Source organism: Desmodus rotundus, chromosome 9, assembly GCF_022682495.2.
Source record: "Desmodus rotundus isolate HL8 chromosome 9, HLdesRot8A.1, whole genome shotgun sequence".
Taxonomy (NCBI): domain Eukaryota; kingdom Metazoa; phylum Chordata; class Mammalia; order Chiroptera; family Phyllostomidae; genus Desmodus; species Desmodus rotundus.
In genome coordinates, this window is record NC_071395.1 from 89,802,886 (window position 1) to 89,830,833 (window position 27,948).

Sequence of the window (27,948 nt, forward strand, 5' to 3'; positions counted from 1 at the left end):
ATAGAGAGCTGTACGCACAACTCCAGGAGCCACTGTCCCCAGGGTCTGGCTTGGGGGGCTCTCTTGCTGCCCCTCCACATACCGTGTCCAACCACACACAGCACCCTGAGCCCAGTTCCACGGGCCCTCACCCACTGGGAGAGCTGGGCTACCCCCACTCCCCAGCAGTCTTTCCTAACTCTCAGGCCCTGAGAGGAAACTCAGGGTATTCACCTGCTCCCCAGCCCCCTGTGGGAACCCCAGCTACAAAGATTCCTGATTTCTACCCTTTCACCAACCCCCAGCTCTGACACAGCCCTCACCCCAACCTGCACCCCCCCCCCCCCCACCAGGTATGTGACGGAGTTTGTGGACTTGGGCAACATCTCAGCCCTGAGAACCTTCCGGGTGCTGCGGGCCCTGAAAACCATCACAGTCATCCCAGGTACTGGGGATGTGCAGGGACCCTACACCCTGGTTCACGGGCCTCCCCCCATGCCCAGGCTCCAGACCCGATACTCAAGTTCCAGGAGCCAGAAGACTCCCAGGCTGTGTGTGTAAAACACACACCAAAGCCTGGATGCAGAGGGGCTCCTGTGGCCAGACAGGAGAAGGAGCCCGGGGCTGGAGGCTGGGCATTTGAGAGGCAGCATAGCAAGGTGGTTAGAGCATGGACTGGAGCCAGACAGCCCGTGTTCAGTTCTCACGTCCACCACTTCCTAACTTTGACCTTGGGCAAGTGGCTTAAACTGTGTGCCTCAGAATCTGTAAAATGGGGGAGGCACTGGGTTGTTATGAGGATTAAATGCTTTAATGCTGATAAGGTACTGAGAACACTGCCTGGAACATGGCATGCGTGTTAAATAAAACACGCAGACGGGCAGAGCAGCGCCCTCCAGCTGAGACAAAGGGGTGGGCGATGGAAGGTCCCGGCCGAGAGCTCCACAGGGAGCACGCTGCTCACCCCCTGAGCCCTGGGCCCAGGCGATTCCAGAGTAATGCATCAAGAAGCAGGAAATAGAATCCGGATCATCCAGACCCTCAAAAAAGCATGCCGAGAAACTGGAGAAGGTCCATTAAACAAGAGAAAGATGATCTGAAAAGAGGTGGAGAACAGGCTCTGGGAGGAGGGAAAATTGTTCAGTTTTGATGATAGAAAGTACCTTAGTTCTCCCTTAGACCAAAGCCTTCATACTGCAGTTTGGGAAGGAGACCCCAGGACACCCCAATAAGCGAAGTGCTGACCGAAGGCCACCCATTGGCCACTGAGCCAAGGCTGCAACACCTTTCCTCGATGCCATGCTCCCAGCATCCTCAGAGCTTGGGGAAGAAGGAGGGTTTTATAAGAAAGCTGCTGAGCATCGCTTGTGAAGAAGAAATAAACTAATATTGAAGCTAGAGACACTATGCTTAGGCCCAAAGGAAGAAGTTGTGGCTATTCCATAAATGATGGGAATCGGTCCCTGGAATTCCAGAGAGTTATTTATGCCTTTGTCCACCCAAAGGGGCAGAATGCAACGAGAGTGCAATGTCAGTCTAGAGCTTCTCCAAATGAAACCCACTGTTCCTTGCAGGTTAATAGGCATTATAAGGAGAGGGGTTCTGTGGCCAAATAAGTTCAGGAAACATGCTACTAACGTTGTTTGTTTTTGCAGGACTTGTCAGAGCCTTTGATCAGAGGCTTTGCACAATGGTCCTCCAGGAGCAAAATACACAGCTCAGCCTCCCCCAAACGTTGAATCTCCTCCCTGCTCCCTCCACCTCCTAAGGGCACTGTGTGGGAGGCTAGTGGTCCGTAGAAACACGCTTTGGGAACGCTGACCTCGTGAAGTCTTCATAGTCCCTTCTTCTAGCGGCTGAGACTCTGGCCTTTCGGAGGCTCCTGATTAAGGATGTGATCAGAGTAGGGTGGTGCTAATTTGGGAAGGCTTCAGGGAAGTGGTGCCCCTAGTAAGTCAAGTCTTGATGACAGGCAGTAGGTCAAGTCTGGGAGAGAGAAGGGAGTGAGTTACCACCCCGCCCTGCCTGCTCCCCCATCCATACTCTTACCCACCCTCCCCTCAGGTCTGAAGACGATCGTGGGGGCCCTGATCCAGTCGGTGAAAAAGCTGTCGGATGTGATGATCCTCACCGTCTTCTGCCTGAGTGTCTTTGCCCTGGTGGGGCTGCAGCTCTTCATGGGGAACCTGCGACAGAAGTGTGTGCGCTGGCCCCCACCCTTCAACGACACCAACACCACGTGGTACAACAATGATATGTGGTATGATAATGACACGTGGTACAGCAATGACACATGGTATGGCAATGGCACCTGGAACAGCCAGGAGAGCAGGGCCAGCAACTATACCTTTGACTGGGATGCTTACATCAGTGATGAAGGTAAGAACAGAGGCTGGAAGGCCAGTGGGGCCAGTCCCAGCCCCGAGGTCAGCCCCCTGCGAGGCAAATAGCATGGGGAGGACCTGAGCTTAAATCCATCACTTACCACTTGGATAAACTCCTGGCAAGTCACTTGATCTCCCTGATCCTCAGAATCCTCACTGGTAAAACCGGGGTGACAACATTTTCTCAAAGGGTTAATGTGACAACAAATGCCAAATTACTTTGAAAATCCTGAAACTTCCACTATAAAAAGCAATAGTCCATATTCCATATTCCTTAACCTATACACTCCCTGGTAGGGCCAGCACCAGGCACCCACACACCCACATCCTGTTCACATACGCTTCACAGGCACATACACACTCAGGCACATGCTCTCACACAGCTGCTACTGGTCTACTCAATGCCATCTGGCCAATTAGAAAAAGGTAACCCTTCTCCACCCTGGTGCCCTGGAGCATAGCCTGCCCTGGCCCCCAGCCTCAGCCCTCAGTCGGGGGTGCTGTGCCGGGACTCGCTAACCCCATGCACGTGCACACACATTCTTCCCGCCTCTCTGTGCCCTTGCTGTACTCTGTAACCACACTAGGCACTGAGCTGACACCACTGGGAGCTGAGCTCCCTGCAGTGTGTCCAGCCAGCGACCTGAGGACTTGGGGCTGCCCATAAAGGAGGGAGAGAGGTACCCAGGGAGCATCTATTTGATGTGGTCCACACAGATGTGTCCACGAGTGTGCAGGGGGTACATGTGCCCACAGTGTGTCTGTGTGGTGACATGTGTCCTTTGTGGCCTCTGACTCCCAAAGGGAACTACTACTTCCTGGAGGGTGCTCTCGATGCCCTGCTCTGTGGGAACAGCAGTGACGCTGGGTGAGCGATGCTGGGCCGTGGGAAGAGGTGCCCCAGGGGTGTTGGAAAATGGGGGCTGATCAGGGCCAAGGACCTAGGGTGGATGGGAATGTGAAGAAAACCTATGGGCCTGGATGGAACACTTTCCTGTTTTGGGGACAAACAGGACTGAAGGATTTTTTCCCTTGGGGCTCCCCTATTTCCCCCCAGTTGGGGCTCTCACCCCTCCCTAAAAGCAGCCCGCATTCTATCCCCAGGCAGTGCCCCGAGGGTTACACGTGCATGAAGGCTGGGCGGAACCCCAACTACGGCTACACCAGCTATGACACCTTCAGCTGGGCCTTCCTGGCTCTCTTCCGCCTCATGACACAGGACTATTGGGAGAACCTCTTCCAGCTGGTACAGCTGCCCCCACGCTGCTCTTCATCCTGATTGCCGCCTCCCTTCATTCCTGCAGCCTCTTCCTCACCTGGCGGGACCCCCAGCAGGGCTCTCTCATCTGTGGCATCCCCTCGGTGGCCCTACATACACTGGATCTTAGAGCCCTCCAACACTGGGCACCTGCCCAGATCTGAGCCACAGCCTCTTCTGCCTTCTCCACCTTTGCTGAGACCTGGGCCTGGCACAGATCCCCAGTCCTCACAGCAACCAGTAGGGCAGCTTATACTCCGCCCAGACAGTAATTTAGCTTCTCTTCTTTGCAGAAGAGGCAGGTTGCGTCTGGAGCCCCGGTGCCTTCTGGTCATATGATGTTTCTAATGCTGATCATATTAATGAATGCAGCGCTACTACCTGTTGAGCCCTTACTAGATGCCGGGCACCATTGCAAAGCTAGGGCTCAAGCTGACCCCAAAGCCCACATTCACCATTTTTCACCCTGGCTCTCTGATCCCACGATGTCTGGCTGGGGTACTCAGGGTGCTCTGAGCCAGAAAACCAAGAAAGTGCAGGTCCCAAGTATACGTTTGGAAGCTCCCCAGAGTGTGGTTTAGCCTGCCAAGGATGACCATGCCCTGCCTCTAACCACCAGGTTCTGCGAGCAACCCTTTCTGTTTACCTATCTGGGCCATGGGTGGGTGTGTGGAGAGGGGTGGTGGGTGAGAGAAGGCGGGGCGCCGTGTAATACTTCCTGTCCTGCCCCCCCGGTCCCAGACCCTTCGAGCGGCTGGCAAGACCTACATGATCTTCTTCGTGGTCATCATCTTCCTGGGCTCCTTTTACCTCATCAATCTGATCCTGGCGGTGGTGGCCATGGCTTATGCTGAGCAGAACGAGGCCACCCTGGCTGAGGATCAGGAGAAAGAAGAGGAGTTTCAGCAGATGCTGGAGAAAATCAAAAAACATCAGGAGGAACTGGAAAAGGTCTGGACTCAGAGAGAGGAGGCTGAGGACCCAGGAATCTCCCCGCCCCTCAGCCTGGGTTCTCCTGGGCAGGCTGAGGGTGAGGGAGAACACAGGCTGGGCCTTTGAGGCAGGGGGAGCAGAGGCCCCAGGCTAGGGGCTTTGGTTGGATGGGAGACATCCAGGTGGTAGAAAGAACATTTCACAGCTCTGTGCCTCAGTTTCCCCCTACTATGTGTAACAAGGAATCTGCAGTAGTTAAAACAGAAACAGGCTTCCAGCTCAAATATCTATGATTTTGTGATTCTTTCTGGGCAGAATATGGGTCCATGTCAAGAGAGGGGCAGGGCTTGGTGAGACCTCTTGACATGGTGCCCACTTTCTCATCATCTCGTGAAGTGCAGGCTCAGTCAAGGCTTCAGAGAGTAGAGGGTCTTCCAGGATGAGGGTCCTCAGTCCCTTGGAACCATCACTGAGGTTTCCCTCTGCCCCCACCTGCACGAGGCTCAGTACAGGCCAAGAAGAAGGGGCCCCGTCCTAAAGGGTTCATGAGGAAGCTCTGAAAGTCAATTAGTCCAACTTCCTGGCTCACAAATGATCTGCATGTCCATCACTCTGCTGGTTCACAGGCCAAGGCTGCCCAAGCTCTGGAAGATGGGGAGCCAGACGGTGACCCAGCCCACGGCAAAGACTGCAATGGCAGCCTGGACACTTCACTGGGGGAGAAGGGGCCCCCAAGGCAGAGCTGCAGTGCAGAAAGCGGCGTCTCGGAAGCTATGGAAGGTGAGTGCCCAGCACCCCTTACTCATCCTACTTTGCGTGCCCTGCCCATCGGGCCACCAGCTCCTGAGGAGGTGCGGGTGGGGCTGGCTGGGCCCAGCTTCAGGAGGATGGTAACTTAATATTGGCATCGAAGAAATGGCCATGATAAATATAGTCCTGGCTTAACCTGCCCTGGTTCTGGCTGCAAGGCCAGGCTGCTAGGGGAACTGGGGGCTTCCGGGAGGGCCTTGGGGGCTGCCAAGGCAACAGAGGACAGGATAATAATACTAACCAGGAAGGCCCAACGTTCCGGAAACTGGAGATCTTGTTCCTCAAATGTCTTCTGGGTAAAAGTTAAAGGCCAAAGGTCAGACTGTGCAGGAAGAGTCACAGATACCCTCAAATCCCCATGCTGCTCCCCAAGTCTCAGCAGGAGGAAAAGGATGAGGAAGAGAGGGTAGACATATATACAGATCATTGACTAGATGATGGATGGATGATGGATGGTGGATGGATGGGCTGAAAGATTAATGAATGGGAAGAAACCTATGAGTATATGGATAGATGAGAGGGAGGCAGGGAAGGAAAGAGAGAGGGTGGGAGAGAAGGAAGAAAATCTGTCATAGAAGAGATGTGGTCCCCTCCCCAGGCCACTTGCCTGGAGGACTTGGAGGTCCTAGAGGACTTTGCAAACCTCTAGAGGGCACCATCTCACCCGACCTTGTATGACAGGCATCCAGGTATGTGTGCCCTGACAGAGAATGCCCCAGGGAATGCTGGGCAGAGCTGGCCGAGGAGATCACTCAACACTGCCCTTGCTGGGGTGGTTGTGAGAAGTTTTGGCAGTAGCGCCCGCAGTAGCGCCCAGGCTGGGGGTGGGGTGCGAGGGTTACGGTCAGACTATAATGTGCAGCCTTTGAGAGCTGTCCCCTTTCCTCCTCTATTAGACGGGAGGCACTAACAGCACTTACTCTATACATTTCTAGCGGGAGTTAAATGAGATCATGCCTAGTCTGAGGACTCCCACAGGCCTGGAGGAGGAGCAGCTTCATCCATGGGCCTTACTGCCCCAGGGCTTTAGAGTTGGGGTGACAAGAACAGGGTGATATTTCCAAAAAGCCACTCTGGTGGGAAAAGATGCAATGGTTGGGGACAGTCTGGAGGGGCCCACGTTACTGCCAAATTGAGAAAGAGCCCACAGGGGGATCCCAGCCTGCTCCCGAGTGGCACTGGCCAACAGCAGGTGTAACTGGGACCCAACCTCCAGCTGCGACCTCCCACCATCCCCAGGGCCACTGACAAGGGTGGTGGTCACTGAGGGGTGGGGCTTTGTGGGGTGTGTTGAGAAGGGGAAGCTTGAAATAGCTCACTGCAAGAAGGGCTGTGGGGTAAACATGGCTAAGGGGTGGGCCTTTGGGAGGTCAGGTCTAGAGGGGTGGGTCTGAGGGTGATGCACAGAGAGGCGGGGCTTAGAGTAGGTGGCACAGGGGGGTGGGGGTTGAGATGTGGCAATCTAAGGGGCAGGGCTTGGAAGGGGTCCCAAAGACCTAGGTGGATGGAGGTAGAACCTAAGAGGGGTATCCTCATCATGTGTCTGCTTCCACCCTATCCCCAGAGCTAGAAGAGGCTCACCAGAAGTGCCCACCGTGGTGGTACAAGTGTGCCCACAAATTGCTCATATGGAACTGCTGTACCCCATGGGTGAAGTTCAAGAACATCATCCACCTGATCGTCATGGACCCCTTCGTGGACCTGGGCATCACCATCTGTATCGTGCTCAACACCCTCTTCATGGCCATGGAACATTACCCCATGACGGAGTACTTCGACCACGTGCTCAGTACGGGCAACCTGGTAGGGAAGGGACAAGGGAGAGGTGGTCATTCCCAGGCAGGACAGGGGAGAGGACACAGGGCCCAATGAGACCATCTGGGCTGTGTGGCAATATGGGGCACTACTGGGGAGCATATGCATACAGGCTAGGGTTATTTTCCCAGCACACAGCGGGGAGGGGGCATGAGTTGGTGTATAAGGGAGGTACACGGGTTGATCCATGGGATGGGGTACTTGGGCTTCAGGATAGTTGAGGTCACAGAGACTGGGGGTCAGGTGCTGGAATCCTTAAGATCGGACTCCAGGCTGTCCGGAGTCCAAGCCTTGCCCTGGATGCAGAGATGGAGGAGTTGGAGCAAGGAGGTGGGGCGGGGACTGAATGACAAGTCCCTCTACTTTTAGAGGTTGTTGTGGGCCTAAGAGGGACTAAGGGACCTGGAAGGGGGCCATACTGCCAAGGGCACCCAGGCCCAAGTGGTCTCAGCTCACCCTGGAGGCCCCAGGGCATCATCCTCCAATGCTCAGCCCCCTGCCTGCCACCGTTTCTCCCAGAGGGCAGGGAGGGTGTGGCCAGGTCTGCTCCCCTCTCCAGCCCTGCCTGCCCCGCTATTGTTGACACGCACTGATCCGCCTGCTTATCCCTACCCATTAGGAGCATTATCACCTCGTTCCCAGCCCCGGTGGAACCTGACAAAGGGGAAAAGCCGCTGCCTCCAGCCCCGCCCTTCCCAGTTCCCTTCAAATTTTTCCAATATAGCAAATGGGCAAGGTGCCCCCCACAACCCTCAGGGTCAGGGAGCCTAGGGCGAGTAAGATTTGAGGCCTGGGGCAGGACGAGGACTTGGTGGGTAATAAAGGAACCAGACCCTGGACCCCAGCCTGTGAGGCAGGCGGGCCTGCTCCACGGAGATGCCCGAGGCAGCCATGGCCAGGCCAGGCTGGAGGGGCCTGGGTGTGCTCTGGACGTGGTGCAGCTGCTGGGGTGTACGTGATGGGGCAGGCCCCCCGCCTGCCCACCCCCGACCACATTCTGCTGCTGCCTGGGCACCTGCTATGTCCACGGACAGCTCCTGGGCGGGGCTCAGCATGTGCCAGGGAAGGCTGTGGACCCGGGGCAGCTGGTGCCCAGTAGGAGGGGGGCTGTGCCCAGGAAGCTTTCAGGGACTCTGAAGCCCTCAGGCTCCGTATTGAGGCCTGGGGTGGGAGTGGAGGGGGGGTAGACACAGCTCTGACCTTCTCATTGTTCCTGACTTTGCCCCCTCTTGGCCCCTGGCCTAGACTTCCAAGGCCACCAGGGTTTGCTGGGTCCTGGGACCCCTGCCGGGGGGGTGGTGGTAGAGAGGCTGTAGGGTGTGGAAGGCTGCATCAGGCAGGTTTGAGACCTGCCTCCTTCCCATATGGGCAGCATGACCAAGCACGTTCCGCTAACCTCTCCGAGCCTCACTTTTCTCTGAGAGTCGCTTCCAACTGTATAGAAATCGGCACACTACTGAGGTTGTGTAGGGAACCATAAAGTGCTCTGTGAGCATTAAATATTATCATGAGTGGGGTGAGGCCCCAAGAAATTAAGGGCTGGCCCACAGTCATGTGGCCAGAAACGGCTGGGCCCAGGTCTCTGGGTAGTCCCCATATGCCCTGTGGGATGGCCATCCCACTCCCCACTCGCCTGCACACATGTGAGCTGTGGGTACCACGGCCTGCCCCCTCAGGGTTCTGGCCCCCACAGGCTCTGCTTGGAGGTGGGAGTCAGGTAGGAGGCTCCCAAGGCCCTGTGTCCCCTGAGGCTCTGTGACAGGGACTGCACTCCACCCCACAGGTCTTCACGGGCATCTTCACAGCGGAGATGGTGCTGAAGCTCATCGCCATGGACCCCTATGAGTACTTCCAGCAGGGCTGGAACATCTTTGACAGTATCATCGTCACGCTCAGCCTGGTGGAGCTGGGCCTGTCCAACGTGCAGGGGCTGTCGGTGCTCCGCTCCTTCCGTCTGGTTCGTGAGCCCCGGGGCCCCAGCTGAGGGGGGGCGGGGGAGGACTTTCCCACTGAAAATAGGGAGAGAGGGAGCCCTCTCCCTCACCACACAGGGTTGCTCGGGGGCCAAAGTGACAGCCCCGGGAGCTCGACCCCTTAGTGAACTTGGGTGGCCGTGGGACAGGAGGGGGCCTGTAGTCCACCCGAGAGCAGAGGCTTGGGAAGCTCTTTAGTAGTGGAACTGGAACTCTGAATTAGTGTCCTTTCTGCCACCCCACAGGAGCACTTTTAATTTCTTTAACTTGATCAGGGGGTCTTTATGCACTCACAGTAATAAGAAGTACGATAAGCCTCTATGTACCTATCATCCAGCTTCAACAGCCGTCAATAGGCTACTGCTCTTCTTTCACCTGTGCCCCCACTTTTCGTGGGGGGAGTATGTTAAAGCAAATCCCGACATTTAATTTCACCTGTAAATACTTTACCTGTATCTTTAACAGGTAAGGACTTCTATTTCCTTTTGAACACACGAAGAGTATGAGGTGGTAGGATATGAATGCTCCCATTTAGCAGAGAGGCAAACGGAGGCCTCCGATCACTCAGGGGATGGGAAAGCAAGTTGTTCGAGATGATTCTTTCTCCCAAGGGTGGGGCTGCCTCGGGGTGGGCCAGGGGTCCCTGGGGCTCACGTGCCCCTGCCCTCCCCCCGCCCGGCAGCTGCGGGTCTTCAAGCTGGCCAAGTCGTGGCCCACGCTGAACATGCTCATCAAGATCATCGGCAACTCGGTGGGGGCGCTGGGCAACCTGACGCTGGTGCTGGCCATCATCGTGTTCATCTTCGCCGTGGTGGGCATGCAGCTGTTCGGCAAGAGCTACAAGGAGTGCGTGTGCAAGATCTCCTCCGACTGCAGCCTGCCCCGCTGGCACATGCATGACTTCTTCCACTCCTTCCTCATCGTCTTCCGCATCCTCTGCGGGGAGTGGATCGAGACCATGTGGGACTGCATGGAGGTGGCCGGCCAGCCCATGTGCCTCACTGTCTTCCTCATGGTCATGGTCATCGGCAACCTAGTGGTGAGTGAGGCCGGCTGGGTGGCTCCCCCACCCTTGCCCAGGAAATTCAAGTGTCCATGACATAGCCCATCCCCTTATTTCTTTATTTCCTTTACATCGGGCTGTTATTCGAGGGCCCTTTTCCTATGAAATTGAACTGTACGAAATGACTGATACATGCCCCTTTGACCCCCCAAAATGGCAATTTTTTTCCTTTAATTTTATTTTTCAATTATAGTTTATGTTCAGTGTTATTTTATATTAGTCTTAGGTTTACAGCATAGCGGTTAGATAATCATATACTTTACAAAGTGTTCCCCGGTATTTCCATTAACCGCCTGGTGCCACACATACTTGTTACGATATTACTGACTCTATTCCCTATGCTGCACTTTATAGCCTGTGACTATTTTGTAACGACCAATTCGTACTTAATCCGTTCACCTCTTTCACCCGGTCCCCTAGTCCCCCGCCCTCCTGGCAACCATCGGTCTGTCCTCTGTGTACCTATGAGTCTGTTTCAATTTTGTGTGTTTACTTTATTCTTTAGATTCCACCTATGAGTGGAATCATATGGTGTTTGTTTTTCTCTGACTGGTTTATTTCACTTAGCCTGATACCCTCGAAGTCCATCCATGCTGTCACAAATGGTCAGGTTTTATTTTTTATGGCTGACTAATTGTATATACAGGGTGGGGCAAAAGTAGGTTTACAGCTTTTCGTATGGAAAACAATACAATGATGTACAAATAATGATACAAGAACAAACTCTGTGTCAGGTACTCACGACTGTAAACCTACTTTTGCCCCACCCTGAATGTACCAACACTCTTTCGTGCGCTCATCAGCCGCTGGACACTTCGGTTGCTTCCGTAGCTTGGCGATTGTAAATAACGCTGCAGGGAACACAGGGGTGCATATGTTCTTTCAAATTAGTGTTTGGGGCTTCTTCAGAGGTATACCCAGAAGCTGAATTGCTGGGTCGTAAGGCAGTTCCATTTTTAATTTTTTAAGGATCCTACACTGTATTTCACAGTGGCTGCACCAGTCTGCTTTCCAGCCAACAGGACAGAAGGGTTCCTTTTCCTCCACGTCCTCACCAGCACTTATTGTTTGTGTATTACTGATGACAGCCATTCTGGCAGAAGTGAGGTGGTATCTCATTAGTGGTTTTCATTTGCGTCTCTCTGATGATTAGTGACGTTGAGCATCTTTTCATATGTCTGTTGGCCATCTGTGTGTCTCTGGAGAAGTGTCCGATAGGTCCTCTGCCTTTTTTTAAATTGGATTGTTTTGGTTTTGGTTTTGCTTTTTTGGTGGTGAGTTGTATGATGCTCTATAAATTCTGAATATTAACCCCTTTTATGATGTACCATTGGCAAATATCTTCCTTTACTCAGTAGGTTGTCTTTTTGTTTTGTTAATGATTTCTTTTGCTGTGTAAACACTTTTTAGTTTGATGTGGTCCCATTTGTTTATTTTTTCTTTTGTTTCCCTGAAAACGACAATTTTGTGTGTGTGTGTGTGTGTGGTTTAATCCAGTGGTTGTCAAATCCTAACCTGCTTAAGAGTTGCTTGGGAGTTTCTTAGAACCTAGATCCCAGCCCCCACCCCGCCCCAGTCTGCTTCAGCAGCTCTGGGCTGGGGCCTGGGAATCATGATGCGGCTGCCACTGGCTCAGGGACCCCAATGAGTGCTGCTGTTGAAACCCAATGTTTCGGGGAAAGTAACTTAATAACTGGAATCAGACAGATCTCATTTCCAGTCCCAGCTCCTTTGCCATTCGCATGACCTTGAACCAATTACTGCTCCCTGGTTGGCTGGTTCTCTAACTTTACATGAAAGAGAAAATAGTAGGTACCTTATAGGGTGGCTGGGAGGAGCGACCGTGACAGTATGCAAGAAGGCGCAGCATGCAGCTGGTATCCGAAGCTCCTGGGCCTCTTGTCCTTTTCCCACCCTCTCAGCCTCCTCTGTACCTGGGAATCAGGCCCCGGGAGCTAAAGAATCCAGAGCTGGCACAAACTGCATCCATCCTGCCACTGTCTCTGTGGCCCAGGGCCTGGCACGTGGGGCTCGTGCAGAGGAGGGGTGCAGGGGCCGAAGAGAAACAGGCTGTGGGGCTGTGGCCCAGCTGACAGCATTTCTGTGGCCAAGGCCTGGCAGGCGTCTGTCCTCACCCTGCTGACCCCAACTCCTCCCCTTCTCTAGCGGGGTGGGGTCAGTCCTACCAGCAGTGCTGTGCCCAGCTGCCCCCTGCAGTGTCGGGCGCTGCCCTGGGCAACAGGGGGTGGGAAGACGCACGTCCCCACGTTCCACAAAGGCCTGTGGAATCCTTGGGCTGCTGGGTCAGCGCTACTCAGATGTCGCTGAGCTCTGGCTGGGGGTTGTCACCTTAACTGAGGAGACCCTGGAATGAGGTGTCCAGGCCCCAGGTATAGCTAGACAGGAGAACCCAGGCTGGCCGTCTCTGGGAGGGAGGTCTTGGGGAGAGGAAAGAGAGAGGGAAGGTGCCTGGGGCAGGATTCTGGGGCATGATTAGGGTGCGCGGGTAGCATCCCTGTGCAGTGGTGGGTAAATGTCAGTTTACGGACCTGGGGGTGGTGGAGAGGGCCTGCAGGGGGTTTGTCTGTCTGCGTGCAAACTCAAAACCGTTGGAAGCCCCTGCTTTGCCGCCACTAACTGGGAAACCTTGAGCCAGTTATTAACCTGCCTGGAACCCAGTTTTTCTCATCTGGAAAATGGGGACGCTAATGGTAGTGACCTACTTTATGGGTGATCCTGAGGATTACATGACACACGTCTACGTGCTTAGCAAAGCACTTAGTCCGTGAGGACAGGGGAGTTCACATGTCGCAGGCGTGTGTGGTGTAGCTGCCCTCCATTCCCAAACAGTGGGCTCCTGCTGGCCACCTTTATTCGCATTATCTTTGATACTGTCAGCAGCCCTGCGAGGCAGGTAACATCGGCTCTGTGCTCTGCCGAGGAGGCATTGCCCAGCGCCACACAGCCAGTGAGAATCTGAGCCCTGGCTAGAACCCGGCACTAGGTAACTCCAATATCATCAGTAAAGCAGCAGCAATGATAATGGTAACGTCCACACCAGCGAGTAGATGACTGCTGACCTCTGTTTACATTTACCCAGCATTCTGAACACTTTCCATGTATTCGTCTCTACTTTGTGGGCGAGGAAGCAAAGGCTCAGGGAAGTCAGTTAGTGATCTGTGAACCAAAGCAGTCTGGCTTGGGTCTGGATCCACTGCCCTGCACTGCCTCTGTGTGGGTGCCACACGCACACACACACACACACACACACACACACACTCTCTCTCTCTCTCTCTCTCCACACCGGCACCCTTTGCTGGCCCAGCTCTGTGGTTCCCCCACTTTGCTCAGAGGGAGTGGAGTGGCCAAGGGAGGTGGCACCGTCAGCTCCTTGGGCACTGGCCCCGCCCCCCAGGCTCATGGAAGCAGGTGTGTGCAGAGGGCACAGGGGCACCCTGCCAGGGAGTGTGGGGACCTGTGTCCCCTGCGTCCATGGCACTTGGGCACTTCCTCTGGATTCCCTTGAAGAAGAGGAAGTGACTAGATCATAGATAACCCACCCCTCACGGCCCCCGGGGGGACATGATGTCCACCCTCACCCCGGCAGCCCCCCGCCCCCGCCTTGCCTGAGGAGGCTATTTCTGTCCCAGGCAGGAGCCGTGTGCAAACCCTGCTGACCCAGAGAGCAGCTAATTCCCATCTCAGATGTGTTTCTGGCAACTGGACGCCTGCCCCCAAGGGAGGAAAGGAAAAGTCAATACATTTGGTGGGGGGTGAAGGCAGAAAAGTAGCTTGGGGCATGGAGATGGGGTGGAATCCCCTCCCAGCATATTCCCCCAAAGACAGCATATATACAATACACAACACATATATTTTAAAGATATTATATTACCATGATAGTTAAGGTAATGACAAAAAGACCTTGGAGAACACTGGTGAAAGTCACGGTGAAAGTCACGGTGACACGCCTGTGGGGAAGAAGGGCAAGGGCGGCAGATCAGATCATATGCTCAGGCTCCCGGCCCCACCCCAAGGCCCCCAGAGAAAGAACCTGGCCCTGCCTTCCAAAATTGCACACAGAGGAGCCAACATGTTTTGAGAGCCTACTGTGTGCTCACAACAATGGAAAAAGTAGGGACTGGAATCATCCCCATTACACAGATGAGAAAACTGAGGCACAGTGATGTGACTGCCTTGAAACATAGCATCTCTACTGCCGTGCACACCCACTGCCTTATATTTGATCAAGCGTCTGTCTGCCCCGGGCTGGAACTCCCTGAGGCTACTTGCTCTTGTGAGCACTGGTAGGAGCTCAGTAAATGTCTATCCACTGGAAAATAAAGTGGACAGAGGGCGGGGGGTAGGCCAGTCACCTCATAAGTCCCTTTAAGCAGGGCTATGGGAAGAACACCGGGTGGAGCAGGAAACCCCATGCAAGAAAAGGGGTCAATTGCCCCTTCCAGAGCAGTAGGGGACATGCATCTGGGAACACAGGGTCTGCAAAATCCCACTTATCAGGCCAGAAAAGACAGCTCAAAAGACTTAGGTCCCCAGTTAGTCCTAGAAGCTCAGAAGCACGCACCCTGCTCTTTGTTCTGCATCCCCTGGCTGTGGAGGTGGAAGACAGTATCATGGAGAGTCCCTGTCACCCAGTGGGCCTCCCCAAGCCTTGCTTTGGCTTTGGTCAGCAGAGTCCTCTCCTGTGCCCAAGCCTCAGTTTCCTTATCTGCAAAATGGGGATGATAGTAACATTTCTCACCTCCATGAGGATTTCGTTAGGTGATATCCTTTTAAATGTTCCGCACGGGGTGGCTCTGACCTGGAGGCCTGATGACCCCCAAGCTGGCTGAAGGTGACACCCTCAGGGGCCCAGAGGCTGATATGAGGCTCCCCCAACCTCTGCTCCCCAGGTCCTGAACCTCTTCTTGGCCCTGCTGCTAAGCTCCTTCAGCGCCGACAGCCTGGCAGCCTCGGATGAGGACGGTGAGATGAACAACCTGCAGATCGCCATCGGGCGCATCAAGTGGGGCATCAGCTTCGCCAAAGCTTTCCTGCTGGGGCTGCTGCACGGCAAGGTCCTGAGCCCCAAGGACATTATGCTCAGCATTGGGAAGCTTGGGGGTGCAGGGGAGGCTGGGGAGGCCGGGGAGGGTGCTCCCGAGGAAGAGAAGAAGGAATTGACACCCAAGGAAGATGACAAGGACTTGAAGGACAATCACATCCTGAACCACATGGGCCTGGCTGATGGGCCTACCCCCAGCATTGAGCTGGACCACCTCAACTTCATCAACAACCCCTACCTGACCATCCATGTGCCCATCGCCTCTGAGGAGTCTGACCTGGAGATGCCAACAGAGGAGGAGACTGACACCTTCTCGGAGCCTGAGGATGTCAAGGTGAGCCCATCGCACAGTCTGGCTTGGGGGGTCGGGGTTCAGATAGACACAGCTTCGCATTTTTGTATGACCTTAGACAAGCCGACAAGCCTCCATTTCTCCATCTGTAGAATGGGGGTAGTGGTACCTGCCCTGTGTCACTGTGGTGAGCACTAGACGAGATGATGTGTGTAAAGCACAGAGAGCTCTCTGTAAATGGGGACTGCTATCACTATTGTTTACACGTTTATTATGACCTGCTCCACCTGTTCTAATACGTTGCCTCCTCCCTTCACTCCCACCCACAGCTCCACCTGGGCCCATCTCACCAGCAGGTGGCGCTCTCGGACAGAATGGTCTTAACCTGTGACACCTCTACTCCAGGGCTGGTGCCCTAGAGTCCTCGCAGGAGCCCACTCTGGGTTCTTGTCATTGTTACTTATTTCTGTTTACACCCTACCTATTTCTGCTGGTCCCTACTTCCCAGTGTGGGCCAAAGTGCCAGGTTGGGTTGGGGATTCTGAGGAGAGGTGCAGTGGGCCGATGAGGTTGAGTACAAGAATAGAGAGCCTCAGCAGCAGCCCTGACCCCCCTAGTGCAGGGCGCCTACTGCTAGGCTGGTATGTACTCTCTCCCTGCCCTTCCCCTGCCAGGCTGGCTAGAGGCTGGTGGTCACCCCCAGAAGCTCAGGCTGAGGCTGGCGCCTTGCCTGGGCCTCCCGGAGAGGCTGATTCTGAGCCCCTCACCCGCCTTCTGGCTCTGGCAGTGGAAGAACTAGCATAAGCTAGGGCCAGGCTCTCTGCCCACCTCCACCCTATTGGCCCTGGGCCCAGCTGGGCACCAGAACCTGAATGAACTTTGCCCTGAAAGTTCCTGACTTCTTATTCCCCCCAAATATGTGGCATGTTGACTTACCAGGGGGCTGAGTGCCTACTGAGCTATAAATACCCAGGGAACTATGGCACGGACCTCGGTATGAGGAACAGGGGTGGGGGAGGGCTGGAGAACACCCAGGGCCAAGGCTCTGGATATTCTTTAAAGGGAGGCAGGCACAACTCCAAGGGGGATTGTGGGAGTGGGGCCACATGGGCAAGGCAAGCAACTTATTGGATGTTCTGGCTGACCTAATGCCCCGTGCCTCGGTTTCCCTTTCTGTCACCTGGGCGCAAGGACTCCTCTGGCTTTTTGGTCACCATTCTGGATCCAGAGCTGGCCTCCAGCTGCCCTCTCCAGCTCCCCTCTAGGGCCTCACCCCCAGTCATGAAGGGGCCTCCTCAAGGCGGGGTGGCCTGGCCAGGTTGAAGAACCAGCCTCCCCTACCCTACTCCACTCCCATCAGGGTCCCTTAGCCCCATGCTGGAGCTTCAGCTGAGAAGATTGCCCGTCCTTTCTGGATTACTCAGCCAAACAGTCCCTGCAGACAGGAAGGCTCAAGCCTGAGGACACCACATGCTGTTACCTGGGGTTGTGGCAGCCTCGGTCTGTCCTGACCACCAGTTATGGCCCCTCAAAAGTACCTTTAAGCATCTGATTCCTCTGCTGCCCTCCTCATGTCATCCCATGCTTCCCAGAACCCCCAGCTGGCCAAGCCACCCCCAGCCACCCCTCAGTCCACTTGTCCCACAGCCTGTTCCTTCCCTGAGGCTCTCATGTGCCTCCTCATGTCCTCACTGCCCCTGCCCAGGCCTCAGCCTGCCCTGCTCCAAATCTAAGTGCCGCGAGAGCAGCAGCAGCACTGACTTGGTCACCGTGGCTCTCCTGTGCGGGCCACAGTGCCGGCTTCGCTATCCATGGTCGAGTGAGTGAGTGAGTGAGTGAGTGCATGAGTATGACTGCTCTACCCTCTTTCTCCTCTCCCCGTGTCTTCCACCCTGAGCTCCTCTGCCCCTTCTGAGAGGAGGACCCAGGGGTCACATGACCCTGTGGCTCCTGCAGAAGCTGCCACAGCCCCTCGATGGAGAGTCCTCAGTCTGTAGCACAGCCGACTACAAGCCCCCCGAGGAGGACCCTGAGGAGCAGGTGGAGGAGAATGCCGAGGGGGAGCAGCCTGAGGAGTGCTTCACTGAGGGTGAGCCCGCATGCGTGCATCCCCACCTCCCCTGGTGCTCACCCCCCAGCCCCGGCCCAGCAGACTCCAGCCCGTCGCTTCCTCAGGGACATCTCGGGACATGCACCTCACCAAAAGCACGTGGGGCCTTTTCCCCCCTGATGCTACCCTGCCCCGCAGCACCGGGCAGGGAGTCAGAGCTGGGGAGCCTCCCAGCGCCTGGCCTGAGCCTTAAGTGTGTGCAGTGGGTGGTGGCGGTGCGCTGGGGTCTGCTGTGCAGAGTCCCCATAGAGATTGACAGGAAGCAAGCGCTCAGAAAAGGCTGCTCCAAGGCTGTCTTTCTCAGCTTCACCTTCAGGGAGAAAGGCCTGCTTGGTGCTTCAGGAGACAGTTCTGGAGAAACATTTTTGCCCAAAGAGCCCAGGCTGTGCAGAGTGAAGGCTGCCTGGGCGGAGTGGGGGAAGAGAGGGAGTGCGGATAGCTCCAGTCCCTGGGCTGGCGGCCTACATCCCCGCATGTCTTTCCTCTGTGTGCCCATCCCGGGCAGCAGCTGACACATAGGCGGAGTGGGCCTGTGGCCCTCATTTAAGGGGAGGGGCTGGACTCATTTCCAGCCAGCGGTGGAGGACATGAAGCCAGGTGTTGGGAGCAGGTGGGGCTCCTGGGTCTGGGGAGCAGTGAGGTCCAGGTCTGGGGGCGGTATTCTGGGAAGGGGCCCTGGAGGCAGGCCCCAGGCCTTGACGTGGTGCCCCCCTGTGCTCCCCCAGCCTGTGTGCAGCGCTGGCCCTGCCTCAACGTGGACGTCTCCCAGGGCCGCGGGAAGATGTGGTGGACGCTCCGCAGGGCCTGCTTCAAGATCGTCGAGCACAACTGGTTTGAGACCTTCATTGTCTTCATGATCCTGCTCAGCAGTGGGGCCCTGGTAGGTACCGCCCTGGGGGTGGACATGGGCAGAGGCAGGTGCCAGGCCCAAAGCTGGCCTGCCGGGGCTCCCTCCTTCCCACACCTGGACAGCCTAGACAGTCTCCAACCCAGAGTCCTAGAGGAACTCGCCCACAGGGAAACTCCTCACCCCTGATGGGCACAGGGAGTCTGGGAGAAGCTACCAGGCCGGCCCCTGTGCCAGTCCCCTGGGAACCAGCAGCATCAGGCAGGGCCGGGCACGTGGCTGCTGCCCCAGCGCCCTGAGCTCTGGCCACCTGCTGTGCTGGTGCCCCCAGGCCTTTGAGGACATCTACATTGAGCAGCGGCGCATCATCCGCACCATCCTGGAGTACGCCGACAAGGTCTTCACCTACATCTTCATCATTGAAATGCTGCTCAAGTGGGTGGCCTACGGCTTCAAGGTGTACTTCACAAATGCCTGGTGCTGGCTCGACTTCCTCATCGTGGACGTGAGTTCAGCCCCGGCCCCGAAGCCAGACCCAGGGGCCATCCTTGTGGCCAAGCACCTTAGGAAGCCCCAGTCCAAGGGGTGGGCAGCAGCTCCCCAAGGCCTTGCAGTGCATCCAGACCCCCGATGGGCGCACCCTCACAGAGACTGGCTCCCGGCTCCTCCAACACAGCCACCCAAGAAGAGGAATAGGCTGAGGGGACCTCCCGTTTCCTGGGAGAAAGGAGAGCTTTGGGGCCAAGAGGGCAAGTAGGAGGGTTACATACCCTTCTTGCCAATATCTGTGGAGGATTTTGTATCCTCTTTGACCGGCACACAGGCCTCCTGTTTAGTTGATGACATCGCGGAGCTGGAGCCCAGGCCCCTGTAGGTGTTGGGACAGTTCCCAGTGGACAGAGCTGCCCACTAGGCACAGGGTCTGGGAGAGACACCTTAGAACTGTGAGTTTAGGAGGGCCCCCGTGGTGGTCCTGTCCTCAAGGACTGTGTCCCTGGGCTTCAGAGGAGCCAGCGGCCCGCCCTATGGTCTCTGACATGTATCCCCCGCCCCCCAACTTTCTCCTTGCAGGTCTCCATCATCAGCCTGACGGCCAACTGGATGGGCTACTCGGAGCTGGGAGCCATCAAATCCCTGCGGACGCTGCGGGCCCTGCGTCCCCTGAGGGCACTGTCCCGATTTGAGGGCATGAGGGTGGGTGCTGAGGAGGGCTCTGAGTGGGATTGGGGGTTGGGGGAGCAGCCACCACAGGGCAAGGTGCAGGGGTCACGTGTCTGTACTCCCGCCATCGCCAGGGGAAGCAGAAGGCTCAGCCCACGGCCCTGCTGAAGGCCGGGTTTGGGGGCCTGAGACCAGCCCGAGTGTCCATTCCTGCCCTCAGTCCTGCTCCTTAGCTCACCTCTGCCTCCACTGGGGGGCAGCAGAGACTGCGGCAGCTCCCAGGAGGGTATGAGGGCACCAAGGCAGGCAGATGCAGATGGAAAGCAAGTCTGTAGATTTAAGGGTATCGCTTCCCAGCTCAGAATGGGGCTCCCATGGCTCTGAGACTCGAGCAAGCAGGAAGGCTTGTGCCTGGGGCTCTGAGGCTTCTGGCCCGGGAGCTCAGTGTTGAGCCAAGTTAGGAAAGATCCCCTCAAGCCCTTGAGGGTGGAAATGACTGGTAAACACAGGGTGTGGGCAAGACAAATGGGACTTCCACAGCGAAGGGAGGTCCACTGGGAACAAGACCTGCCCCAGAGGAACAAACCTCCGTGAGGCAGCTGGCTCAGGCCATCAGTGCCCTCAGCCAGAGTGGCTGCCTCCTGGTCAGGGCCCTCCCAGCCCTAGAATGGGCCCCTCCCCCCAGGGAAATGACCTGCCCATGGCCACACAGCTACTTGGTGCCCCAGCCAGAAAGAGAGCTGCCTGGGCATCACCAGGCCTGTGCCACCCACTCTGCCTGGAAGTCATGAAATGACTTCTCCTTGAAAAGGGACAATTCTCAGATTTGGCTCAGCCTGAAATACTGAGGTTGGCCTGTGTGGCCCAGGCTGGTAGGGCAGAGGGCTCTGGTCCCTGGGCCCATTGGCTTCCAAGACCCTGGTGGCTTCTTGTCTGTGTCTGTGTCTCTAATGCTGTGAGCAGATGAGCAGGGGGCCGGTCACGGAGGCTGAGTTTCCTATGGGGGCCGAGGAAAGAGTGTTTGTCTCTTGCCTGGTGACCCATGGCCTGGCTGCTTCCAGAGAAGCCCAGCAGCCCAACTCTGGGCTGATGGCTCCAGCCAAGCAGAGAGCCCTCTGCAACCCTGCTCTTTGCTCCCCCGCCCCCAACCAGACAGCCCAGCAGACTTCTCCCCAGGCCTGACTCACAGCAGCCCTCCTCCAGGAAGCCTTCCCTGAACAGCCATGCTCAGCCCTTCCTGGTCTCCTGGGTAGTGTAGGTGGGGAGCTGCCTCCCAGAGGAGACCAGGTTTCCTCCACGTGCCTGAGAGAAGACCTGGCAATGACTCCCTCCCTGGCCCCCAGGTGGTGGTGAATGCCCTCCTGGGCGCCATCCCCTCCATCATGAATGTGCTGCTCGTCTGCCTCATCTTCTGGCTCATCTTCAGCATCATGGGCGTCAACCTGTTTGCTGGCAAGTTCTACTACTGCATCAACACCACCACCTCCGAGAGGTTTGACATCTCCGAGGTCAACAACAAGTCCCAGTGCGAGAGCCTGATGCACACGGGACAGGTCCGCTGGCTCAACGTCAAGGTCAACTATGACAACGTGGGTCTGGGCTACCTCTCCCTCCTGCAGGTGGTGAGTGTGACCCCCTGGCCCTGCAGCGACCTAGGATGGAGGTACCCCCTGTCTCTTGTTGTGCCTGAACCCACCGCTACTCCTTGTCAGGGGGCTGCCCACCCTGCTTCCAGGGCTGCAGGGCCCTCTCTGTCCCCTATTTGATGCCTGCCCCATGGGGCTGTGGGCAGGTAGCCTCTGGGGAGGACCAGACTGAATGACAGAGGCAGCAAGCAGCCCCTCCCCTCATACCCGACCACACTCTCCCAGGCCACCTTCAAAGGCTGGATGGACATCATGTATGCAGCTGTGGACTCCCGGGAGGTGAGTGGGGGTCGCTGAGATATGGCTGGTAAGTGAGTCAAGGGGGAGGCCCAGTGGTGCGTTCTGCCCATCTACTCCCATATCCCCACGGCACCTCCTTAGGAGCCCCTGAGACTCTGAGGGTGGTTGGGTCCACCCCTGGGCCCCAGGCCTCTCTGCCCACAGGGAGACTGGGAGCATGGAGGAGCCAGTGTGTGTCTCCAAGCCCACCCAGCACACCCCATCCTGTTCTGTGGCCCCTGCAGCAGGAGCAGCAGCCCCAGTACGAGGTGAACATCTACATGTACCTCTATTTCGTCATCTTCATCATCTTCGGATCCTTCTTCACCCTCAACCTCTTCATTGGCGTCATCATTGACAACTTCAACCAGCAGAAGAAGAAGATGAGTATCCAGCCCCACCTTCCCTGGGCCCCCCCACGCTGGGCATGCTCCGCCCTTCCCCAGTCCACTCAGCCCTTCACAGTTCACAAACGCTGCCTCGGCACCCACCATGCTGTTGCTGGCAACATGGCTGAGGTAGCACATCTGGGTTCAGATCCCCCCGGGCATCCCCAAACTGCAGTTTTCCCATCTATAAAATAACGGTGATGTTACTTACCTTTCAGGGCCATTCTGAGGGCCCAATGAGATATTGATGGAAAGTGGCCCCAAACAGGCTGTGAGGCAGCATAGGTCCCCTTCCCACTGCTCCTCCCTCCTCTCCCCTCCCTCAACCCCCAGTCTCTGGCTCTGCCAGTTCCCCTCTCCTTTCCACCCAGTCCCACTGCTGTGGTGGGGGCTGCCTTAAGGGTGATACCTGAGGAGGGAGGTCCTGGAGACAGAGAAGGGGGATCCCCCAACCTTATGGACCCCATCCCATTATACTTTGGAGGAAAAGACATCTTTATGACAGAGGAACAGAAGAAATACTATAATGCCATGAAGAAGCTTGGCTCTAAGAAGCCTCAGAAGCCAATTCCACGGCCCCAGGTACCTACCTTCTGGGCCCCTCTCCCTGCAGCCTATACCAGGCTTCTGCCTAAGGGGACCACAGGGCCAAAATGAAGCCTGCGCTCTGCCCGCCCGGCTATGTCCCTGGCGTCACGCCGGGTTCATCTGCAGGGAGGCGGGGCCCGCCTGTCCGGAGGGGTGCCTCTCTGTAACCATGCACAGGCTCTGTGTGCACAGGCAGCAGCAGCCTGCTAAACTCCAGTCACTGGTTTACCCTCACCTGGCCCTGCACAGGCCCCCAACGTCCACTCACCTCCTTAGGTGGCTTCTGGGGCAAGGGACCCTAGAAGAGGAAGGAAAAGGATGGCCAGACACCCTCCCCAGTGAGCAGTAGCTTAGGGAAAGGGTGAGGGGCTGCTTGGGGACCTTGACAGGTGGAAAGGTCTCAGAGTGAGGGAGGATGCCACAGACCCCATTGAGCAGCCTGGTCTGACGGTTCTGCCCTCCGTTTCCTGGCCAACACCGCCACAAGCCCTGGCATACCCCTCTCTCTCTCTCTCTCACTGCTGTGTCATCCTGTGCCTCCTGCCTGTCTGTCCACTATGTGGGCCCTGACCACTCCCCGACTGGGCACCAACGTGCATCCCTGCATTCCTGTTTGCGCTGCAGAACAAGATCCAGGGCGTGGTGTACGACTTTGTGACAAAGCAGGTCTTCGACATCGTGATCATGATCCTCATCTGCCTCAACATGGTCACCATGATGGTGGAGACAGATGACCAGAGCCAGCTGAAGGTGGACATCCTGTACAACATCAACATGATCTTCATCATCGTCTTCACGGGGGAGTGCGTGCTCAAGATGTTCGCTCTGCGTCACTACTACTTCACTGTCGGCTGGAACATCTTCGACTTCGTGGTTGTCATCCTGTCTATCGTGGGTGAGCAGGGCCGGGCCGGGCTGAGTCACTCAGGAAGGCTGGTTGCTCCCGTCCTTGTGCACACACACCTGCTCGTGCACCTGGCATGCTTACACACATCGTCACACGTACATACATGTGTGTATACCTGCCATTCACACTTCATGCAGCAAGGTACGCACGGGTGGGCTCACAGGCAGCCTGTCACCTGCACACACGTGAATACACCTCAAGGAACATTTACTTAACAAGTAGAGGCACACTCAGGTGTCCGTGTGCCTAGTGGAAAACATTAAGAAGGGGGATCCAGTACCCATACACACTAGAGAAGTGTGCAGACATGCATGTGCTTAGGATAGTAACTAGTGACCATTTATTGAGCATTTACTGTGTGTCTGACACTGTGCTGTGCCCTTTATAGGCATTAGCTCACTAACTGTTCATAACAATGCTTCCATTTTAGAGATGAGGACACTGAGTCACAAATGTTAAGTGACATGGCCAGAGTCACACACACAAAGCCGTCCTCCCGCCTTCTCTCATCTGTGGCATTTGCAAACAGCCTTGGGAATGGGCCTTACCTTCACCCCATCAGCTTTTGTATATCCCACCTCCATCCAGCTGTGTTGGGGCAAAGATGTAATTCCTGACCCCAAGACCCCTGGAAGGGCCTGGCCTAACGATGGGTGCCATCCAAGCCATGCACCAAGGATTGAACACACCAGGCCGGACCCCCTGGAGCCCCACATGGCCCCCACTCCCTCCCTAGGGTGGGAGCCCAGCCTGCCACCCTAGGACAGCAGTCCTCACCACCTCTTCCCCGCAGGTCTCGCACTCTCTGACCTGATCCAGAAATACTTCGTGTCCCCAACACTGTTTCGTGTGATCCGCCTGGCCCGTATCGGGCGCGTCCTGCGGCTGATCCGTGGGGCCAAGGGCATTCGGACGCTGCTCTTTGCCCTCATGATGTCGCTGCCTGCCCTCTTCAACATTGGCCTCCTTCTCTTCCTGGTCATGTTTATCTACTCCATCTTTGGCATGTCCAACTTTGCCTATGTCAAGAAAGAGTCGGGCATCGATGACATGTTCAATTTTGAGACCTTTGGCAACAGCATCATCTGCCTCTTTGAGATCACCACGTCAGCTGGTTGGGATGGGCTCCTCAACCCCATCCTCAACAGCGGGCCCCCCGACTGCGACCCCACCCTAGAGAACCCGGGCAGCAACACCAGGGGTGACTGTGGCAACCCCTCCATCGGCATCGTCTTCTTCTGCAGCTATATCATCATCTCCTTCCTCATCGTGGTCAACATGTACATCGCCATCATCCTGGAGAACTTCAACGTGGCCACCGAGGAGAGCAGCGAGCCCCTTAGCGAGGACGACTTTGAGATGTTTTACGAGACATGGGAGAAGTTCGACCCTGACGCCACACAGTTCATCGCCTACAGCCGCCTCTCTGACTTTGTGGACACCCTGCAGGAGCCGCTGAAGATCGCCAAGCCCAACAAGATCAAGCTCATCACACTGGACCTGCCCATGGTGGCAGGGGACAAGATCCACTGCCTGGACATCCTCTTTGCCCTGACCAAAGAGGTCCTGGGCGACTCGGGGGAGATGGACACCCTCAAGCAGACCATGGAAGAGAAGTTCATGGCGGCCAACCCCTCCAAAGTCTCCTATGAGCCCATCACCACCACCCTCAAGAGGAAGCACGAGGAGGTATGTGCCATCAAGATCCAGAGGGCCTATCGCCGGCACCTGCTGCAGCGCTCGGTGAAGCAGGCATCCTACATGTACCGCCACAGCCAGGACGGCAGCGCGGACGGGGCCCCCGAGAAGGAGGGGCTGATTGCCGACACCATGAGCAAGCTGTACGGCCAGGAGACTGGGGACAGTGGTGTGCAGGACAAGGGTGAGGAGAGGGGCTCCACAGGGGATGCTGGACCTGCCGTGGGGCTCAAGCCCGTCAGCCCCTCAGACACTGCTCATCCCCCTTCCCCACCCCCAGGGCAAACAGTTCGCCCAGGGGTCAAAGAGTCTCTGGTCTAGCAGGAGGCGGGGTGGCCAGCAGAGGCTGGCAGAGCCCCGAAGCTTCCCGCTCACTGAGGGAGCAGGGCTTTGCCTCTGGGACTGATCCACCTTCCTGTCAGGGACAGGATGTGGCCGCGCTGGGGCTAACACCCAGGCCAGAGAGAGCCCTCACATCCCCAGGCCACAGAAAATGGGAATTGTAAATCTGAGGCTCTACGCTGGGCCTGAGGCCTCTGTGATTTTGCCTTCAATTTGCTCTCACCTCCTCTTGGACCCCGTTGCCCCTCCTCTCAGCCTGGAGGTGGGGGTCGTCAGAACATCAGAATCTGTCCCTCACTTGAGGGGATGGCCTACAATGGAGGGAGTGGCTGCCCTCCTGTCACCAGAGTCTTAAGGGCTGCTGACCTCTCCCCAGGAAGTGGCTCAGGCCCCCTGTGCCCACCAAAGACGTCTTAACCTCAGTGAGAGCAGACACCTGAGCCCAGGGCCTGCCAGCCCTCCACAACTCTGGGACGCAGCTTCCCCTGCCAGCTCAGGAATTCCCTGGAAAGGGGAAGTGCTGCTGGTCTGACTGGCCACTGGATCCTGGTGCATCCAGCTGAGGTTGTAGTCCCTGAAACCACTTCCCGGTGTGTCCACCATCCAGACCTCCACACCCCTGGCTGGCCCCTGGGGGAACAGCACAAGGAGGGGGTTTCACTTGGGAGCCGACTTTCTCCAGGAAGTGCAGATGGGTAGTACACATTGAGTCCACCAGAGTATCGCCACACTGGGGGGTCTTCTTGGCCTGAGCACCCCCAGACCTGGGGTGGGGTCAGGGACCCCAGCACTCAGGAGAAAAAAATCTTGTTCCCACTTCCTTATTGCTCATCCTTCCCCACCCCTCCTAAAAGTGATCCTGGAACGTTATAGTTGAGCCCATGTTAGAGATTTCACACTGGGCCATGTCTGGCCACCTGGCTCAGGCCCAGCCTTCCAACTTCCTGCTGCCTGGAAAGCCGGGCAGCCCTTTTGCCAGCACAGCTGATCTGGGCACGCAGCGCCAGGCCTCCGCTGGCTCCCGGAGAAGAGCCAGAGGCTGAGCATGGAGGAGGGGTCACTGGATCGATTCACTAGTGTGTGTGCACTCAAGTGTGTGAGCCACCGTGCCCCACGATGCCTGCCTGTACATGTGTGTCTGGGTGTGTTTGTGTGAATGTGTGTCAGTGTGCCCTGTAGTGTCTGGCTGGTGTGTGTGTGTCCTCCTATGGAGGCCTGTCCGTGTGAGTGTGCCTGTGCTGTGTGTGTATGAGTGTGAACATGGGTGCTGAGGTCTAGTCCCTGCTGGTCTTAGTTCCTCTTCTTTTTCTTCTTGTTTCTCGTGAACAGTTTGATTAAAACTCAGGAAGCAGCAAAACCTCCAAAACAACACATGTGTGCATGCACTCGCCTGCGGGCCAGAGCCCTCCTTTCTGTCTGCCCTGCCCTCGGGCCCCTCACCGCCCCACCTGGGCATCCCTCTCTCACTCCCTGTGACCCCGTGATTCTCCCTTCCGCTGGTTGTTTTTGTCACACCCTTGCCCCAGCCCTGCTCCATGTTTGCTGCCTGTGTCATCAGTGGAAAGGGGCCCCACTCCATCCGGCTCTTCCTTCAGACGTTCATCCTACAGGGCAGGGGCAGCCTCCTCCCTGACCAGCACCCTGCTCACTGCCTTTCCTTCCTTGGGCCCCGGACCAGCATGGCCCCAAGAGCCTCCCATCTGTTGCACTGGGTACACTGGGTACAGACTATAGAGCCTCCCGCTGGCTGTGCCCCCTCTGCACCTGCAGACTCACACCTATTCGCACCTTGTCCAAGTAGGAGCAGGCCAAGCCAGGCCAGCAGATAGGCCCCTTTGTACAGTTCTTACAATAAATCTCCCCCTCCTGCCTCTGACACGTGCGCTTCTTCCTTCTGCGGCTCCAGTGCAGACTTCAAAGGGGCCTGAGGGCATCAGGCAGCCAGGAGGGTGGGGCAGGGGGGAGGGGATTGGAACCAAGTAAGATCTGGGGAGTCTCCGGGATAGGATAGGGGATGGCCCCAACCTCCTCTGGTCCTGTATGATTCTCTCCTGCTCCCTTCTACAAAGGTTGGACTCCTGCTGGAGTCCAAGGCGCCAGCTGAGGTCAAGGGTCATGCCCCTCCTTCTGTAACAGGCAGCAGCACACCCTCTGCCCGCCATGACGGTGCCTGGGAACTAGGTATTGGGACCCTTTGTCCCCAGCCGCCCCTCTCTGGAAACCCCTTCATTTCTCGGCTCCCAGGAGCCCCGGGGTGCCTGTGGGGCACAGGGCGTGTCCCCTCCCTCTCCTCAGAGTTACTATCCCCCTCCCCAGGACCCTGCCTCTGATCCCCAACCCCAGAGAGCCCAGGGTCTCCTGGGCCCGTGACAAAGAGTAATTTGTAGTGGGCTTGGTCTGTATTCCCAGTGG

General features: G+C 56.6%; 1 protein-coding gene across 1 annotated transcript in view; it reads left to right on the forward strand.

Moving 5' to 3' along the window:
- Positions 1-27,405, forward strand: part of SCN4A (sodium voltage-gated channel alpha subunit 4) — a 43,545-nt gene extending 16,140 nt beyond the window's left edge. The window contains exons 6-25 of the mRNA XM_053911858.1: positions 333-424; positions 2,044-2,358; positions 3,168-3,231; positions 3,468-3,609; positions 4,363-4,572; positions 5,181-5,334; positions 6,929-7,167; positions 8,963-9,136; positions 9,835-10,191; positions 15,126-15,611; positions 17,526-17,658; positions 18,405-18,559; positions 18,858-19,031; positions 19,598-19,720; positions 21,031-21,309; positions 21,559-21,612; positions 21,858-21,995; positions 22,479-22,583; positions 23,214-23,484; positions 24,290-27,405. Of these exons, the coding sequence (XP_053767833.1) occupies positions 333-424; positions 2,044-2,358; positions 3,168-3,231; positions 3,468-3,609; positions 4,363-4,572; positions 5,181-5,334; positions 6,929-7,167; positions 8,963-9,136; positions 9,835-10,191; positions 15,126-15,611; positions 17,526-17,658; positions 18,405-18,559; positions 18,858-19,031; positions 19,598-19,720; positions 21,031-21,309; positions 21,559-21,612; positions 21,858-21,995; positions 22,479-22,583; positions 23,214-23,484; positions 24,290-25,515 (4,891 nt within the window). The 3' untranslated portion in view covers positions 25,516-27,405. The remainder of the gene's footprint in view (positions 1-332; positions 425-2,043; positions 2,359-3,167; positions 3,232-3,467; positions 3,610-4,362; positions 4,573-5,180; positions 5,335-6,928; positions 7,168-8,962; positions 9,137-9,834; positions 10,192-15,125; positions 15,612-17,525; positions 17,659-18,404; positions 18,560-18,857; positions 19,032-19,597; positions 19,721-21,030; positions 21,310-21,558; positions 21,613-21,857; positions 21,996-22,478; positions 22,584-23,213; positions 23,485-24,289) is intronic.
- The last annotated feature ends 543 nt before the right edge of the window (positions 27,406-27,948 follow it).